We start from the raw sequence: 20595 nt of genomic DNA, 5'->3' as shown, positions 1-20595 counted from the left end.
ATAAAATGAGGACCCAGGTTGTTGGGGGCAATCGGCTGACTGTAAACTACTTAGAGAGGATTGTAAAGCACTGTGAAGCCAGAGGTAGTATTCAGCAGGTTCTGACCAGTTCTGGAGAATCAGTAGCAGAAATTTTGAGTAGTTCGGAGAACCTGCAAATACCACCTCTGACTGGCTTCGTCCCATCTATTCTCTGCCTCCCGAGTCCCAGCTGATTGGCTGGGTCTTCTTTTGCTGCCCTGCACAGGAGAATGGAGCTGGAAAGCAGGTTAGTGGAGTGGGGAGAGAATGGGGATTTTGCACTAACCTTCCCCCAGGAGTGGGGAGGGAATGGAGATTTTGCAGTATCCTTCCCCTGCCATGCCCACCAAGCCATGCCACGCCCACCAAGCCACGCACACAGAACCAGTAGTAAAAATGTTTAAATCCCACCGCTGTGTAAAGCAATATATAAGTCTAAGTGCAATTGCTATTGCTATCTCACGTAGCAACAGAAATTTTGGGCTCAACTATGGTTGAGGACTAACTGTAAAGCTCCTTCAAAATCTACTTTTTACCACTTGGACTTCTAGTAAAAAGGGAATATTGATAGCATGAAAGGGATATTAATAACATGATGGGGAAATTGATTTGGGGATATCCCCCCCCAGCCCTAAAAAAAATCACACAGGCCACATCTCTTCAGTTTCAGCAAGGTTCCTCTGCTTGTTTTTCTTCTAGCTTTGCCTAAAAAAATTTCTTGCAAACTGAATGCTCTGACTTAATATTCTATGCTCACACTGCAATATCAGACTAAAGTGTATGTATAACATTAAGACTATGCAGGACTTTGAATTTGATCTTTGCACCTGCTAGAAAATCCCAGGAATGACATGGTTGTTTTAATGAGTTGCAGACAGATCCTACATTCATGTTCCCATGCATTTCAAAGCACCTTTTGAAGATTGAAGTCAAAGCACGCCACACACTTACACAATATAGCTATAGAAACATTAATGGGCATATTATCTTTTTCATGAGTATCTGTTAGTCTGGATTTTACTAATGTTTTGATATTTTATCATTTATACATATAATGATATAAATATTTATATTCTAATTTGTAAATCTATCTTCAACTACAATTGAATTATTTGCCTGTTTAAAACTCAGATTAATCCATGGGAAGATTTTAAGTTAATCTGAAACCCTGCTCCATATTTATGTATGTATTTATCCATAAATTATTTACATATTTACATTTTTATCCATGTGTTTACAACACATGTTGTACTCTGACAATAAAGGTAATAATAATTTGGTCTTGCGGACATACGTCAGTTCTACTCATTTGTGTTCACCATCTATGTGAGAGAAGAATCTTTACTATAGAATTGAAAATGATGTTTAGTATACAAATATTGAGGCTTATTAGAAAAAAACTTACAGTATTAGTTTCTTTTCTAATTAAAAAAAGGATTCCTTAAAGAAAAGCCTTCTGGATTTACATATTCATTATTTTTCTGATATGATGAATAAGGTGGCTGGGGAATTCTGGAAGGTAAAGTCCACTCATCTTTGTTGTTACATTTGTGAAACACTGGGCTAATATTTTATGCATTCTGCTGATAAATGGTCCCAATTGTATACAACTCACAGATTTTTTTTCCACTTTGGGGCTCAGAGGCAAAGTATCACATTCAATCCCCCCCACCCCAGTATTCAGCTGCTTTACTTAAAAGAGACACAATTCAAGTAGTAACATTTATGAAAAATGAAATCAGTGCCTGCAAATGTTAACATGAATGTGTCGATACTAACATGAATATATTGATAACTATCAATGTCTGTCGTGGTCATTTTCAAGTATACTGTGATTAAAACTGAAATCCTTCAAATGTTTTCCTCTCTAAAACAAGCTAAAAAAAATTTTCCCTCTCTCTCTAGGCCTGTGATTGCAGCGTAGCTGGATCCCTCAGCTTCCAGTGCAACCCTGATACTGGCTGCTGTTTCTGTCGTCCAGAATTCTCTGGCGATAAATGCACTGAATGCAGACTAGGCTATCGGAATTTCCCACAATGCATTGCCTGTGAATGCCTGGTCGCGGGGACCGAGCCCCAGACTTGCGATACAGAAATGGAAAAGTGTTCTTGTGCTGATCATACAGGACAGTGCACCTGTAAAGTAAGAAGATGGGGCTTTTACTCTCTTATATGTATTTCTGTTTTTAATCTGTCTCCTTGTAGTAGGTTCTCTTTAGAACAACTAGCAGCTTAAACTAAATGAAAAAAGTGTGCTTCTGCTAGCCAGACACTCGAAACATGGGGTGTAAGTGTCATTTATTTCAGTAATTCTTAAATCCAAGGAAGTGGCAGCACTTAGACAATCTTTGGTGATCCAGGGGAAAAAAAGCAGAGGAGAGTTGGATCTAGTTAATATTTGGATGGGAGACCATTGGAAATTCCCAGGGGTTTAGACTAGACTGAGAAACCAGTCAAGAGAAAACCATTTAATTATCACTGCCAAAGGAAACCATGTGGAAAGCTTGTGGAGTTACCAGATAATCAAGGTTGGCTCATAGACGATTTTATCCTACCATTATAGCTCAGCCTTCCCCAGCGTGGTGCTGTCCACACTTTCATTCAGGAATAAAACAGCTGTCATTTTCCAACTATTGCCTGTGCTCAAGTTCTGTTGAATTGCTATGCTGTCTTATGGTAGTAATGAAAAGCAACCTTTCAGTAACTTTCAAAAACTATTCTTCCCGTGCACCGAAAAGCATTCTCCTTCTATGTGGCCTGGTGCTGATGGCTATAATAAGCTACTCTGGAGTTTAGCCATTGTGAACTCCTTTTCACACTGAGGCTCAATCAGATCCCAGGTCTTCTGCTTTTCAGTTTCCCCAGATTAATTAAAAAAAAAAAAGGAAGGGAAAAAGTGTTTTAAAAATGATAGGACCTTGAATGTGGTAGCCACTGAGCTTTCTTCTGCAAAAAGGCATCTTATTACCACGTATCTTCCTCCTAGTAGTTATGTAATTTAAAACTCTTTTTTTATAAGCTAGGCTGCAAATTAGAATGTAAAAAAGAATGATGATCGTTTCTAAAGCTTTTTCTTCCTTTTTTTTGTTAACAGATGAACGTGGAAGGCATCAACTGTGACAGGTGCAAACCTGGCCGATTTGGACTCTCTGCCAAAAACCCACTTGGCTGCAACAGCTGCTACTGCTTTGGCCTGACATCAGAATGCAGTGAGGCAAAGGGACTGGTCCGTGTGTGGGTGAGTACAAGACTGCTGAGCCATGTAATGCGATCATGTTGTTTCCTGCTGATATCTTTTAGTCAGACACAGAGATGAAGATAGGAAGTATAGAAAAGCATTTAAGCAATTTCTCCCCTGTGTATTTTGAGAACTGGATTGAAAACTATGTTCCATTGAGCAATCGGGGTCAAAAATGTTCCAAAGAAAGTTCAAATTGAATAATAAATGTCAAGTCCTTGAGTAAAGCTATTCAAATCCAGAAAAGGAAGGGATAGCAAATTGTTCCATGCAAAGTTTAACAATCTTGGCTGCTCAAATGCAAACATCAGATTTTTTTTTTCCAGTTTATCTAGAGGACTAGACTAGATTGCAATCATATTAAGAGAACCTATGTGATTTAATGCTTCCAGTTTCCTTTTAATTTTAAAAACAAATTCACCACTGAAAAGTATTGCTTTAATATTTTTATTGTCTTTAGAAAACACATGTTTTTCCACCAGTTTCTAGCAAGGTGGTTACAGATTAGTCATTCTACATGGAGTCTCATGAATCAGGCAGCATACAAATCTTTGCAATAAAAAGAAATTTAATAAAAATACTGATTACTAGGACTGTGCAAAGTTGTCTCATATTAGCTCAAACAAAGCTAATATTTCTTTGAATGCAGCTGCTCCCAAGTATCTCTGTATTTATGCTGCAGCTATTAAAACATCTGTCAGGCCCCAAAACACCATATGGTGATTATTCTAAGCTGAGTTCTTTATTGTTTTCACACCTATATACAGACTCTTGCCAAACTGAAATACTCTACTATCTGCATTTACCATTTACTCTGAGAATTATTTGGAAAGGGCTGTCTTCACCCTCTTTCTCTCACACAAAATATATGGACTGTGTTATCTCTTATTCTACTCCAAATGTACACTCTCCCTCCCTGGAATCCTTACTACTACATTCCATCATGATAGACTATAAAATAATTGTTATAAAGCTAATGGCAGATGGATTAGAAAGAGAAAAAAATTCCAACAATAACATCAATAACATCAATTTTAAAGTTGAAAAATTATATTAGGCAGGGAAAAATTATAATAGGTTATTGATGGATTATGTGCCATCAAACTGTTTTTGACTTCTAGCAACCACATAGATTTCTGTCCATGATTATCGCCCTGACCTGATCTTTCAGATCTTCAAGTAATTCATTCATTGCCACTATAATTGAATCTATCCATCTTGCCATTGGTCATCCTCTTGTTCTTGTTCCTTCTACCTTTCCCACTAATAAGGACTTCTTCAGAAAGGTAGGTCTTCATATCATGTGTCTGAAATAGGATAATTTGAGCCTAGTTTTTTCTACCCTAAGTACTCTGAGTTGATTTGTTCAATGATCATTGGGGTTTTTTTGGCTGTCCATGGTATTGTTAGAAGCATTCTCCAATATCAAATTTCAAAAATGCCTCCCTATATTCTCCTACTGTGATTCTTCAAAGTCCAACTTTCATTCCCATAGAATATTATAAGGAATATCATGACATCCTACTCCAAACAGGATGAGAAGTTAGACTCCAAATCCAGAATTTAAAGTTACGCTCTTTTTCTTGGACGTAGCCATTGGAACTTAATGGGATTTTTCAGGTAGTCTCAATAAGTGAAAAGAAGACATAAAAGATCAACAGTGAAGTTCCTAAATGAGCTACTCAAGATTCAGAGACATTTCACATACAACTGTCAAAAACTATAGCCTAAATAGTTATTTATATATGAGTAAGCTATTACAGATGAAACATTCATAGATATTTCATGTGTCATTTTATCTTATTAAATGGAGATTTCAATTTGGGGCATGGTTGAGAGGTTGATTTTCAAGGAATGTGAAATATGAGACAGACTTTACATGAATGTTTAAGTCTTGATTTTTTATTATATTAACTCCCTTTTGGAGCATAATCTCTAAAGCAAATTATTTTGAAACTATCTTGGGTTGCTTAAAAGGATGACAGTATATGAATAAAAGAAATAGAAATCTTATAAATTATCTGAAAACCCTGCAAATAAACCTAGCTACAATATTGCATTGGTGTACTATAGGTTATACAAAAATCTGTGGGCTTTAATATTTAGAAGCTTACAACTGAATATAAAGTAACTGGAAGATTATGAAATTTGCTCTCTAAACTAGACAATGTTTCAGGAATATTATAAAAAGGGGGAATTTGCAATTTCAGTCTATGCTTTAAAAGTGATGGTCTCTTTTTTGCAGAGTTTCTGCAGGCACTTACTGAAAGGTGTTTGGAAACTGAACTGATAAAGGAAAGGCTCAGACATTAAAACAATGTTCAACCTAGAGATGGTTACTAAAAAAAAAGGGTGTTATGCCCAGTAATTGAAGACGTTGATCCATACATTAAATCTTTAAAACAGTCAAGAATTGCTGGGGGGGGTTTCCAAGGATGTAACCCCAATAAACTCTGCTGACCAGGGCAGTGACATGAATAAAAGGAAAAAGAGAAAAACACACACCATGTGAATGTTTTTTTAGCCCTTATCACTCTCGGACAAATATTACCATAAATAAGAGAATCTCAACTATTCCAAATGTTGTTGAGGAGATAGATATTGGTGAGAGACACTAAACGCCAACTCCTTCCTGCCGCATCGCTTCGGCATCCTTATTAGCAAATGAGGCAAATTTGAGGGGTTCACATGATTCTTGTTTGCAAAAGAATATAGAAGCCTTGGGAGAACCACATGTGCTTTTTAATTTTTCCATCAAGTGGGCCTCCAATTTATTACTACTGAAAGAATTTCTATCTACTTCAAATGAAGTACTGACAATTCTTACCAAATTGGTCAAAATTGGACCACAGAAAAACATAGTATAGTATTTGATAATATTTTACTAATGTATAATCATTTCCAAATCTAATTTGTATAGCCACCTACCTCACCCTTTTATGACATTTTCACTGTGAAAGTGAACATTTTCCTATGTATTTATCTAATTTATATAGCCACCCATCTCATAGCAAGTGACCATAGACAATGTGTCACAAAACTAAAAATAAATATTTAAAATTATTACCATGAACATTGGTAATGATTTTAATGTTTAAAAACATTAAAAACACTATAAAACAGATTAAACCAGAATAGACAAAAAGATGTTGATAATAACAGTAATAAAGTAACATCACTAGTTCAGCTTCCCCTGACATAACTAGGTCTCGAGGGACCTTCAGAACCTCAAAAGTGGTGAGAAGATTCACAGCATAAAAATTTAACTGATTTCTTATGGCTGATAGGATAATACTGTATAACTTATTCAATAAACTTTGTTTGTTTACATGGAAGTAAGTCCACTGTATTGAATGGGACTAACTCTCTAATGTTAAAGAGCACAGACTTGCATAATCAAAGCTTCACCTCTCCTATATCTTAGGAAAGTAGAAATGTGCATGATTTAAAATGTCAATTTAAAATTTCCCTAATGATCAATTATCCCTCTTTTCAGTTCTCGTATTTAAATGAGGCTTGCAGTTTCACTCAGCAGTGTTTCTGAGCACTTAGAACTTCTAAGTATTCCAATCTATTTTAGAATAGTGAAGTGCAACTGGAAAATTTTCTGATGTAGAGATACCATGAATGGAGTTGTATATTTCAAATAAACCAGTTTCTTGCTGATTAGCATGTTTAATGCATGGAATACAGGAACACCTCCAGAGGCAAGGCAGGCACTTCACTTCATTTTGGCATTAGCATTTCAAAGAAGTGTGTTACTGAATCTGCTGGAAATATTGCAGAGAAAGAACAATGCCAGTCCAGAAATTCTTCACTTCTTTGCTCAGCCCTTATTCTATGAAGTTTCATAAAGGAACAGATGCTTTCATGGATAGTTTTCATTGCTTAATTCAATTGCTATGAATGACATATGGTAGATACTTGTAATTATTTATTTGTTCAATTTATAGAGCCACCCATCTCAAGTATGTGACTCGAGTCAACTCTCACTAAAAACAAATAAAATATAAACAAATATTAAAATAGAACAAGACATAAAGCATATAACAGATAAAGAATCATAAAAAGCCCTCAAAATAACCATAAAACATGCCCAGGACTCGGTCACCAAATCAGGTTTATTTAGAACATAGAATAGTTGAGTTGGAAGGGACCCTGGAGATCTTCTAGTTCAGTGGTTCCCAACCTTTTTTTCGCCCCGCACCCCTAAAGAAATTTCACTCGAACCTCGCACCCCCTGAAAATAAAAATGCCAACATACAGCCAATATCCTATTATTTACCTGGACTTTTCTCGCACCCCCTGGAATATCGTCTCGCACCCCCAGGGGGTACGAGCACCCCAGGTTGGGAACCCCTGTTCTAGTCCAACCCCTGCTTGAGCAGGAGACCCTATACCATTCCAGATTGTCCAGTCTCTTTTTGAAAGCCTCCAGCAATAGATCACCCACAATTTCTGAAGGCAAGTTGTTCCATTGGTCAATTGTTCTCACCATTAGGAAATATCTCCTTAGTTCTAGGTTGTTTCTCTCCTTGGTTAGTTTCCATCCATTCTTTCTCATCTTGACTTTTGGTGGTTTGGAAAAAAGTTTGACCGCCTTGCCTTTGTAGGAGCCCCTCAAATATTAGAACATTGGTATCATATTCCCTCTAATCCTTTTCATTAGACTAGACATACCCGATTCCTATAACTTCAGATGTTTTAGCATCCCTCCCCTAATTATTCTTGTTGCTCTTCTCTGCACTCTTTCCACAGACTCAACATCTTTTTTTTTATTGTGGTGTCTAGAACTGGATCCAGTATTCCAAGTGTGAATACTTGGAATACAAAATGCAAAATATTTATAGTGTAACAGAATACAACATAAAAAAACAACGAAAGCAGGTCTTCAAAGTTTTTAAAAAGGCCAACAAGGTGGGGCCAACCCAATAGTAGGGATGATATTCCAGGAGGTGGATACCATGGCAGATAAGATTCTACCCTCCTTGGCTGATGGTACCTGTAATATGCCTGTCTTGCTGGATCAGACAGGACACATACAAACAACCAGGAAGAGACATTTCCATAAGTAAACCATTGTCATCCATTTAAAAGTAACTATCAGCATCTTGAGTTGCATCTGTAGGCAAACTGGTATATTCTGTTTCTTACCCAGACTCATGGTTACTATATACAACTAATATCTATTCATGTATTTTGGATGAGGGATAGGCCCGAATATTAATTACACTTAAGTTATTTCTGATTTCTCTGATTACTTTTGCAACTGTAAATCTTCAGTGATGGATGGGATCACAGTGCCCATCAAACAGATGCAATCTGGGCATCCTCTAAACTCACAATTCTTGCTCAAGTAGCAGTTGTGGCTAGGAGGGTCTTTTCATGACTTTGTGCTGTGTGCCAGTTACATACATTCCTGAATCCTGGAGGCTCTGTTCCCATGTCCTAGACACCTCCAGATTGGACTGTACATAGGGCTTCCCTTGACAAGTGCTCAGAAGCTTCAGCTAATGCAGAATGCCAGGGGGTAGATTGTATGGGTGCTCATAGGCCAGAATATATTAAACTTCTGCTCTGTGAAGTGCTTCGGCTGCCAGTTTGTTTCTGAGACTAATTCAAGGTGCTGGTTTTAACCTTTAATCTTTCATGTATTTTATTATTATATCTATTCCATTATATATTAGTCATTACAGTATGTATTTTATATAGATATCATTGTTTGATAAATATTTTAACAATAATTTTCTACAGAACAGAGTTTAAGATAGAGATAGAAGTAGATATTGATCTATTCATTCTCATTTAGCTGACTCTGAAGCCAGACCAGGTTGTCCTTCCTTTGGCTGATGAAAATGTCCAGCACCAAACTACCAAAGGGATTATATACCAATATCCAGAAACAATTGCAAATATTGATTTAGTAATGCAAGATCTACATTCAGAACCATTTTATTGGAGGCTTCCAGAACAATTCGAAGGAAAGAAGGTAAAGGATGGGAATTCTAATTACAGTTTATATTTTGTCATTTCTTTTCTTTTTCCCCCAACAAAGATTAGAAAGACTTTGAAAGTACTAATGAAAAGTTACCTTTTTATTGTCATAACTATTAATTCTCTCTGATTATTTTCCATTAAAAGAGAAACCAGATAATGAAATATTATTCATTTTATTATTATCAAGCTAATTAACAGAATTAAAATAATTAAAAAAATATAGTGTAACCTCATAATAATCATGGTAATAGGGAAAAAGAGAAATGAAATGAAAAGGAGATTTGGAGTATCATGTTAAAAATAGATTATCTCCCCCCTAAATAATCATCTTGCTTAAAAACCTTTTCCTTGCCTCTTTGTCAGGAAGAAAACCCTGCTAAAACTTAATTCAAATACTGACATGTCTACAATCCACTGCTTAAAGTCATGTATCACTTTGTTTTCCTAATATTTTATAATAATTCTTCCAGCCAGTTACCCTACTTGAAAACAAAGCTAAAGAAAGAATTTTGTTAGAAACCTTCATTGGAAAGTATGACCTTTAGGCAGGTCCAATTTTTTTAGCCCATGACTCTGTAATATTATTCTGCTAAGGCTAATATCAGAGATATAGCTAAGATACCTGATATCTAAAAGAAAACTATATAGAACAAATTTTTAATTTTAGAATGTAAATGTATAATATACTCAAAAAGTTAAAATCATGAGTGGAGCTGTGTTTCAAAGCTTCATTCAATACTTTAAGAATTCCCTTTAATTATAATGATGAATAGAATTCCCCTGAAGCTATGGAAGTCGTATTTTGATAGTGGAAAAAGAAATATAAAGTATGATAATCCAAGTTCTTGTGTCACTTGACCTTATTTGTGTTGTGATTATCCACTCCCAAACTCAATTACCTTTTAGTTGGTCTAGCCTTATCAGCTATACAGAGATAGGAAATAATACCCTTAGGAAGCCTAAAAGTTCCAGCAAGATAGTCACATTGATGGAAGAGTACTGAGATGTCCATAATGGATGAATGGATTGTAAAAATGTAGGAATTGGTAGAAACAGTAAAACTGACCTATTTGGTCAAGGAGAAAACAAGCACTTTAAAAAAAATAGAAAACTTTTATGAGTTTTTTGCTAAAAGAAGAAAAAAGTGAACATATGATTTATGAATTTAACGATTGAAAAGATGAAAATTGGAAAGTTGGAAGTCAATATATTTTATAACCTTGGTTTTTATTTTGCTTTTTTGCCCATTTTTTCTTCTTCTTTTCTTTAAATTTGACTTTTTGTGCATAAAATTCATAAGTATAAATTTAAAACATACAGCATAAAAGTTCCCACATTATCCATTCTTTCTAGCTTATCCTAATTGCAGGAAATATTTCAAATTGAAAAAATATCCAGTACTTTAGGTATGCACACACACAAAAAAAAAAAAATCATGGGTTGTTTTTTTAAATAGACATGGGAAATAAATTCCACATTCTCGTTTTATTTTATTATATAGTTCGTGTTATTTGTATGTGATACAGTGAAAATCATAACTTTAATCACTCATTTCATGCTAACTGGAAATCTTCAGAGCATCTTCATATACTCACCATTTTTCTTATTTCTTTCTATTTCATTTTGACGGCCTGTCTATATTATTATTTATATGGTTTCTTCTTCTTTGTTAGCTGATGGCTTACGGAGGAAAGCTGAAATATGCTATATTTTTTGAAGCAAGGGAAGACACGGGTTTTGCAACTTACAATCCCCAGATCATAATCAGAGGTGGGCTTCCCACACATACACGGATTATTGTCAGGCATGTGGTTGCTCCTCTGAATGGCCAGTTGACAAGGCACGAGATAGAAATGACAGAGGTAATTTTTCATTCCAATCTGTTTTGTCATTGGCACTTTGGAAACAGTTAAATCATTAGCATTCCTGTCATGACTTCATTTTCAGTATAATTGGAAATACTATGGTGATGATCCAAGGATCACACAGACTGTGACCCGTGAGGATTTCATGGATGTCCTGTACAACATTCATTACATACTAATCAAAGCAACTCATGGCAGGTTCATGAGACAAAGCAGGTAAGCCTTTTATATGATGCAATGAGTAATACTAAACACTAGTATCAATCGTCAGCGATTGATTCGTTTTCACAGGAAAGTCATAAAGTACTTTTCCATATCGTGTTATTTACATTGAGATCCATGGGCTTAAATTTGCCAATCTATGTAAGATTTCAGCTTTCTTTAGCCAGAGTAAAAGGAAAATCATAATCTTGTCAAAAGATAGAATTCCCATAGGGCTCAAAACCTAGAAATTATTCTAATAATTGACCTTTGATTAATGATGATCAAATCACACCAGCAAAGTCGAAGCAGCCAGACCAGCTTGTCACTTCAGAGCACCTTGTCCTAACTTTGAACATTCTGTCTTCTACTGTCTTAAATTGTGACACATGTAATTTGCCATAGATTTTGCACTTCCTTGCTTTTTTTGCCTCGGAAGTTAGCCTGCACTTGCTTCTATCCCCTTTAACCTGTTCTGGTAATGTCCAGCTGTCCAAGAACTAGTTGATCTGATTCAGCAGTCACCTCTCTCATTTTTTGAATTTCCTATTTTTGTAGATGATTCATAACTCATCTGTATTTGTGAACTCATTTTCTATTTTTTAAAAATAAATCTTTTTTGGTCATTCATATTTCCTGCTGTCAAAGTCTAGTGTGAGTGATCTATGTACCATGCTGGCATTATGTATATCTTCTTTCATCTATATTTTCTGGGCTGATTTAGGAAGAGCCATATTCAAGTATGATAGAAAACTCATCTAATTTCGCATTCTTATAACATTTTTATAGGAACCAACTAAATGTCAATGAGAAGCCAAATAGTATCTCATGAGTATAACAACATTCTTCTGCTATTATCTCCCAGGAGCTGGAATTTTATGTGATACAGGGCCATTGTAACTGATAATCGTAGTAGCACTATCTTCTACAAATTTGTCTAATTCTTATTACAATGTCCAAATCAATAGCTATCAGTGCATCTTAATAGTAACAACTTGCATAGATCAATTATGTACTGTGAGAGTAAATACTTCTTTTAATGACAATCTAACTGAGTAGTTACTACTTAAAAAGTAAATAGTGGAGCACTGCAACTCATGCAATCTGAGATATATTAATCATTTTTCTTCACGGATTTGTATGTATATTTTCTAAAGTGTGACATTTATAACAGCTATCCAGAAGAATATGAAAAAAGACATACAGTTGTAAAATAAGGGAATTTGAAATCAGTAATTAGGGCACATTTATTCACCGCTCTATGCTTTCTATTGTCCTTTCTCCTTGAGGTGATTTCAGATCTCCCCATGTTCTAAAGTTTTATCTTTTGGATGTAGTTCAATGGTTTAAAAGTATGGTTCAGTGATACAATACCTGTCTTGTCTTTGAAAGATGAAATGCTTGATGTTTAATATTTCTTGTTGACATTGCTGGAAGACCACCAGCCTGAGATTAATAGAAGCTAAAAAGCTTCAATTAATTATATCAATAGGAAAGATAATATGGATCAAATATCTGACTGTTTCATCAGTATTATTGTCATTAATTCCTTACAGCATCATTTCCAATGCATTGTATAGACTGAATAATTTAAAACTAAGCCCACAAATAATATGTGTGCGTCTCTGTGACTAAATAGGCAGTCTGGTGAACCCAGATATTCTGATTTCAGTTTCATCAACTGAAGCTGCTATGACAGTAGCTAGGATTTATGGGACTTTGAGACAAAAGCACCTAATGTTGTACAAAATAGCTTATCCCTGTCACAGAGCATTTTCAGCATACTGTGTGACATCCATGCTGATGGTCAAGAGCAGGGCTTGAAGGAAGAAACAGTGCAAGGGCTGGTAATAATTTTGATGAAACTAACTATTCACAAATTAATCCTAGGAGATATAAAAGTAGGATTTCTGAAATGTTTGCAAATGCAGCCTTGCAGATCATTGATATATTGCAGCAAAACATTATAAGAAACATCATGCTGACAGTAGCTTCAAGTGTAAAAATAGCTTAATTCCAGCAGTACACCATATTAGCTAGGTAATTGAACAGCAGCACTAATCATGTTTCTGCATGAAAGCAACAGTATTATAGTGAGTGATTCAGAAGCTGCCATTAAAAAGCCAAAGCCAAACATTTTTCTCCTGCTGTGTTAATTTTGTTATTCCCCTTTTACATTTCAGGATTGAACGTTGAAACATTTCTTACATTAAATGGATGGAGGGTTGTTGTTTTTTTCCCCTTTTTCCAACAGAACAGACTAATACAATTAATCTAGCTGAACTTGAGCTATGGGTTCTATTTTACTATTAATTAATTCTAGATCCCTGATGTTGATCAGGTATCAGAGTTCAAACTAAATCTACTAAAGATGCTCCAGACAGCAGCCCAAGTCTTGCTGGCCATGAGAACCACTTGATTTACAGATAAGTTTTTTAAAAAGCCTTTATAGAAACTACATCTGCCTTTTCTGCTTATTTTGCTGCAAATGGACTGTTTCTCTTGTTTCTAAGTATTTTGTAACAAAACTAAGAGAACATCCAGTAAAGGTTAGTGGTGAGATGTTGAGATATCTCATTTGTTTTAAATGTTTTAATATGTTTGTGAATTGTTGTTGCCAAAGCTGCTTTTTTAGTATACACATCCATTTTGTCTCTTATGCCACAATGTTTCCCTTTTTCTCCTCCTTCCAAAATTGGAAGAAGTGGTATCTTATCTCCACATGACATTGCTTGAGTGCAACATCTAACCAAGGATAATTAGCCTACAATGAGAACAAGCCAATGACAGATTAGTGCAAACTTGAACAGATTTTCATCTAGGCAAAAATCACACATACTCTTCTTACAAAATAAAAGATAGATAGATTGATGGACTTCCAATGAAGTAGCCACCTAAGATAAAGAAGATTCCCTCTGCTTTGTTCCCCACCTCTAATTTATATCCAGCATAATAACTTTATATCTACATTTGCTTCAGTCACAATCAACAGACAACATACAGATGATGGCTTCTTGATTCTTTTTTCTGCCTTTAGAATGCTGGTGTTTGGGTTCTAAATTAAATAAAAGTTGAACTGAGTAAGTATACTTTTACATTAACACCACTAGCCCAGGCCAATAATGATAAAAATAAAATGAAGCAGACTAACATAATTTTTTTCTTTTCTAAATAATGCCCCAAAGTTGAGTGTAAGTGTTCTTGTCTATCAGTTAAAGTAAAATTTAATCTGCAGAGTTTAATTTATTTTTTTCCCTTCTGTTTTCTTCTGCCAGAATTTCTGAGATTAGCCTGGAAATTGCAGACACAGGAAATGTATCAGGAAGAACTCCAAGTGCCCAATTGATTGAGCAATGTAACTGTCCTGTGGGCCATTTTGGTTTGTCATGTGAGGTAATATACCTCATACCTATAAAGTTTATCTCAAAGTGCTTATGAATTATAATTGAATGGATAGGATAGGATCTACAGTATAATGTTTGAATTCCATGCATGTATATTATTTATGCATAAAATTGATTATTATGTATTTTATTTATAGTGGTATAAGTACTGGATGTATATATATATATATATATAATATATATATATATATATATATATATATATATATATATATATATCATCTTTAATACATAGTTATCCATCTTTTTATGATTATTTCTGTTCTGAAGTCTGATTTAGCTATCAGAATTCTGATATCTATGCCAGATTACTCTCTGCTTCATTGCTCTGATTTCTGAGTGGCTTCCTACCTTCTATTTTATTCCATATCAGTAAAGAATTGCAGTGGAGGAAAATCCTGAAAGGAAAAATTGCTGAGAAGGATTGGAAAATTCTGGAGAATTATATAATCTGATAGACCTAAGGTGTCTTGTAAATAAGAGATATTGGTTGGAAGGGAGGAAGAAGTTGTCTGACAAGAGGAATGGGGATGAAGAATATTAAGGACTGTGTTTGTTTTTCTTATTTCTTGCAGGCCTGTTCTCCAGGTTTTTATAGACTTGCTTCTCCATATACTGGCAGAAGGCCAGGTCCTGCCCTAGGAGCCTGTGTCCCTTGTTCATGCCACAGGCATAGTGAAATGTGTGACCCCGAAACCTCAATTTGTCAGGTATAAAATGTATACTTTTTCTAGATGATTTACTCTATTCCTATTTTCCACATTCTGAAGACATCTTTGCAACTGAAGTCAATAAGAATTATTGGACAATACAATTTTAATGTCACTTTTACTGTCGGTTTTATCATTTTAATTGTAAGACTTACTAAAATACTAACTAGTTTCTTCTAAGTCATTCACATAATGCTCAGAAAATAAGTACTGACTTAACCATAGCAGGAGCAATAGCATCTCTGTAATGAAGAATAAAATAAAAACATGTAATTGCTCCCCAAACTTGATTGGCTGCATTTGCATGATGGCAGAGTTTAATGTCTGCTCTCAAACATGGGTCTCCACATGAGGTTACCATAAACCATAATTAGTGCCAGCCAGGGCTAAGAGTTTCCTCCGCCAAATGGTTTCAGAGGTAATTTATTTTATTTTCTAATTTTATTTGATTATTGTATTATTTTATTTATTCCTTTTCTACTCCCATGCTCCTCTTCTTTTACATCCTCCCATTCAATTTCTTGAGCAAGGCTCAAATGACAGAGAACCAGCCAGCTGAGGCCAGGGTAGAAAATATCTCCCTTGATTTTGTTTTTGTTTTATTTTTAATGGAAGAATATGGGACTCTTCCATCTGCATTTGGTTATCCAGTCTTAGTAACACCAATGACTCTGGATTTCTGAGGAGTGATTTATATTACTATTAGAGCTATCTATTTCTGCAATACTTGCCTAAGCAAAAGGGTATGATGCAGAAGGCAAGAAAATGGATCACAAAATTGATAATTATGGGAAAATGGAAAAATAACTGAGTGGGAAAGTTAGTTATCAAAATTGCTTAACTAATCTCTTCTAAATTTATAGTATTGTAGTCAGAGATAAGTAAGCTGTCATGGTTCTAAATAACACACCCATTGCAAGGTTGACATAAGCTTTTTTTAAATAATGTGGACTTTTTGGAGGAATCCAAATCTTGGAATATTTTTTTCTGAACTTAAAGCAGGTCCAGAAAATAATTAATCTTGGGCTTTCAGATTCTTAATAATATCTTAATTTAATACAACTGCAGAACTGGGCAAAAGGTAAGAGGAATGAAAAGATTATTTGCCGCTGAAAAGAATGAGGGTCAATTATCCCCATTTTTTTCAATATTGCTAGCAACAGAAGTTGCACTCCTACTTCATAAAGTCAGATCATGAATCCCCATTGCATTAAAAAAGATATTCTTCAACATATTGGTTTATCCAGGCCAAAATAATATGAGTGGGGATCACCTAAATACTTTTCAATATAACTTTATAGTAATCTAAAATTTTTAGAAATATATCAAAATGGAATGCATTGCAACTTCTCTTAGATATAGTGCACCACACTTTGGAATAAGATAATCCATCCTCAAATGTATGGGCTTTGGGGAAACCTGATCCTGTGCACTTTTTTTTTTTTTTTTTTTAGATGTTAGGGATTTTGAGCTTGAGATACTTTTTGGAATGAAAAGTATTGCTGCATTATCACCAGTAGCTGTGACTTTGCAGTAGAACTAGAATGATCTCTTCTCTGCTTCTCTCCACAGAACTGTCGTCACAACACATATGGGGACCACTGTGAAAGATGTGCACTTGGATTCTATGGGATCGTTATAGGAAATACCAATGACTGTCAGCCTTGTGCCTGCCCTTTGACCATGTCAAGCAACAAGTAAGTAGGGATTGCTTATGCCCTTTTGTTTGTATTCTATCTTTCCATGGGAGTTCAAGGGACTTATATATCAACATCTCTCATTTTACCCCAACAATCTGTGAGGTAAATGAGACTGAGAGAATCATTCCAAGGTTACCCAGGGACTTCAGTGCTTGAGAATGGACTTTGTCTGAATTCAACACCATAACCATGATCCTACATTGGCTCTCTTTGTCTTTAGTCTAACTTTTCCTTGAGTTCCTCGGTGAAATCCTGCCTATTGTATCACACTGAGTAGTGACTGCACCACTTCTGCTAAATTGTCTCGCTCAGAAATGGCTTCTAGGCTAGTTAGCTATTTAGGAATCCATAAAGAGTTGACAATGTGATAGTCAGTGGATAATGAATGAGCATTATAAAAATTATACTCACAAGTGAAGCTACAGTACAGCTCTCAAGTTCAATGCAGTCACAAGGGAGCTGTAGGGAAGCTTCTGCTCATATTTTGTGCTGCGATAAAAGCATTACATTGCCATGCAGTGGGTTTAGTAATGTATTGAGCCCTTCTTTAATATTATGTTGGTCTGGGATGACTTGTGAAGGATCACATAATTTAAAGCCAATATTATCATGCTGAATCAATTTATCTAAGTATGTCATGCTAATGATTCTCTCATCCCATTATTCTTTTGCAAATGTGGCTTAAAATAAAATTAATTTCATGCAAAGAAGTTGATTTCTTCCTCTATTTATATCTTGTATCCTATTTATGTCTTGTATCAGTTTATTTATAAAAAAAATACACAATGTTGATTTCCATCTTTTGCAATGCTGAATATCTCACCATTGGATCTATCCTTAATGCTGTGCAGACAACACTGATAGACAACACTGATTTGTGCAGACAACACTGATACTTCATGCATATCTCACACGCGGATTTAAGTATCTATTGACATACTAGCCAATATGTTTCTTTGATTGAAAGACACCTAATAAAGCTCTGTAGACATATGAGTTTCAAGCTTGCAATACTCTGTAAGGCCCTTCTTTTCATTTCTTTTAATAGATTTATCTAGACAAAAAGAGAACAAGCATCACTATTTTCCTGCTGCATAACCCAATTAGTTTATCCTATTTTTTTATATCATAAGCATGGCTGAGAAAGTTTCAATTCCACACAATAGTTTATCATTGATAATGTGGATCTTAAGAACTGTAGCTTATTGGTGGAAAGATTTGCAGGAAACGAAAAAGAGGTTTTGGGGGGGGGGGGGGGGGGGGGGGGGGGGGGGGGGGGGGGGGGGGGGGGGGGGGGGGGGGGGGGGGGGGGGGGGGGGGGGGGGGGGGGGGGTGCTGGGGTGAAAAAGTTCCCAGTTTGAATTTTCCTCTACCAGGTCCTCGCTGGGTGGCTCTAAGTAGTATATCCTTTCAACCTCAGTCCACCCCAACAGAAGTATAGAAAAGGTGCTGACCTACTTTAAATTATATTATAGGGGTTATATTTAGATGAGGCACATGCTTTTTAAGCACTAAAAATGCCATAGAAATATTTTTATTTTCTACTTTTTTATTTTCCAATTATTAGATAATCTATAGCAAATTTAAATGAAAGTATAACTATGCTTCTGGGTCATCAAAACTTTAGAAAGATATTGTAGAAATGGAGCATCTGCAGGAAATAAAAAAACTAAAATAATTCAGAGGCTGTAGAAAAGGTATATTTGGCTTTTCTTGTTATGACAAATGTAAGTAAAAGAAACAGGATCAAAGTTATCAAATTATGCATAGTATAGTGGAAGTTAATTCCAAATCCTAGGAATGTACAATAAAGCTGAGTGATAGCATATTTAAAACAGATAAAAGGAAACACTTTGTGCATGAACTTCACAGATATATATTGTAGCAGTTCCTGTGATTGTGCAATTATTTTTATTATACAGATTAGATGAAGTTTAAAAAAAATAAAGCTCTCGATGTTTTATTCTTGTATGTATGATTTAAATATATGTAGAAATTTTAATGAGAAAAACAATACAAATTTTAAAGGAAAAATAGAGAAAATAAAGAAAAATAATGAACAAATAAGAAAGAAAGAAGAAAAATAAAATAAAAAAAGATTATAAAGTTTTGAACCTTCTTAACAGTAGTAATAAATACATTTTACTTTCTGTCTCTAGAATACGTAATAATTTTTTCCATCCATATTTTACTCTTCACTTTTTTCTTCCACAAAAAATCTTTTTTTTTAATTTTAAAAGAAAACTTTATTAGCGATTAAAAAAGAAAAAAAGAAGTCTATAGGCGATTTCCAATCACTAATAAATGAGGATATTTTCCTTGCCCTAATTAGACAAATCAATTTTGCTCTCTCTACTAATTTTATTTTCTTCACCAATTGTAATTCCTCCATTGTAATTGCTTCAGAATCTTTCCACGTTTGTGCATATAATAGTCTCACAACAGTAACCATATGTACAAATAATCTTCCACAGCTTTTATCTGATTGTTTATCCATTATTCCCAGCAAGAAAAGTTCTTGCTTCAGACATTTGAAAATTGATCTTGAAAATTCTTTGAATTACTTTGTATATTTGAACCCAAAATTTTCTGTTTTGTTTTTTTTTCAAATCCACTAGGCATGATAAAATGACCCTTCCTGTTGTCTACATAGCATAGATATGAAGTACCTTTATGCATTTGGGATAATTTTTCAATAGTTATATACTAATACATCATTTTATTTAAAAAGTGTTTTATATTATAACATAATGTGCATTTCAGTCCTTTCAGCCACATATTTTCCCATTGTTCCATTGGACTGAAATGCACATTATTCTGATATTATGTCCAAAATTCTTAACCCATTTTATCATGCATTTTTGACATGTTTTTCTTTCAAATTTCAGCAAAAGTTTATACATTTTGGCACTTAACATATTCATTTTTTGTAGATGGTTCAGTTTTGTCTTATGCTGTTCAACTCCAGATGTCTGGTTATCTACCTTAAATGTTTCTGTAGGGTCCTTGGTGCTCTCAGAACATGATAGTTTTCTTGCAAACATTTCATTACCAATAGGGGTGGGATTCAAAATTTTTAAAAACCGGTTCGGTGGCCGTGGCTTAGGTGGTGGTCATGGCTTGGTGGTCATGTGACTGGGTGGACATGGCTTGGTGGTCATGTTACTGGCTGGGTGTTAATCTGGGTCAGCATTTTTTGTACAAATCATTGCAAATATAAAGACTCATACTTCCATCAGTTGAATTCTTCCTGCTTCTCTTGATTCACATATTAGATCACCACTATTAAAGACTGAACCTTCTCTCATTATCATACTGCCCTACAATTATAATTTTATCAGTACCATAGCCGTTTGTTAGAAGGAGGTTTGTTAGACCTCCTTCTAACAAACTATATAGGAATTCTATTATTCCTACTATATAGGAATTCTATTATATGTATATGTTAATGTTCAGAAAA

At 34.9% G+C, this 20595-nt stretch overlaps 1 protein-coding gene across 9 annotated transcripts in view; it reads left to right on the top strand.

The window, feature by feature from the left end:
• LAMA2 (laminin subunit alpha 2) overlaps window positions 1–20595 on the top strand; it is a 423950-nt gene that overhangs the window by 283874 nt on the left and 119481 nt on the right. For all 9 annotated transcript variants that reach the window (XM_087972045.1, XM_087972041.1, XM_087972015.1 and 6 more), the window contains 8 exons: window positions 1927–2163; window positions 3115–3258; window positions 9068–9247; window positions 10929–11117; window positions 11203–11336; window positions 14597–14714; window positions 15301–15435; window positions 17008–17132. In XM_087972045.1, the coding sequence (XP_087828171.1) occupies window positions 1927–2163; window positions 3115–3258; window positions 9068–9247; window positions 10929–11117; window positions 11203–11336; window positions 14597–14714; window positions 15301–15435; window positions 17008–17132 (1262 nt within the window). The remainder of the gene's footprint in view (window positions 1–1926; window positions 2164–3114; window positions 3259–9067; window positions 9248–10928; window positions 11118–11202; window positions 11337–14596; window positions 14715–15300; window positions 15436–17007; window positions 17133–20595) is intronic.

This window comes from Notechis scutatus, chromosome 1 (assembly GCF_049901735.1).
Source record: "Notechis scutatus isolate UNSWTSFEM ecotype Mainland chromosome 1, rNotScu1.2, whole genome shotgun sequence".
Lineage (NCBI taxonomy): Eukaryota > Metazoa > Chordata > Lepidosauria > Squamata > Elapidae > Notechis > Notechis scutatus.
The sequence above is the reverse complement of the archived record's forward strand: the minus strand, read 5'-3'. Positions and strand labels throughout refer to the sequence as shown.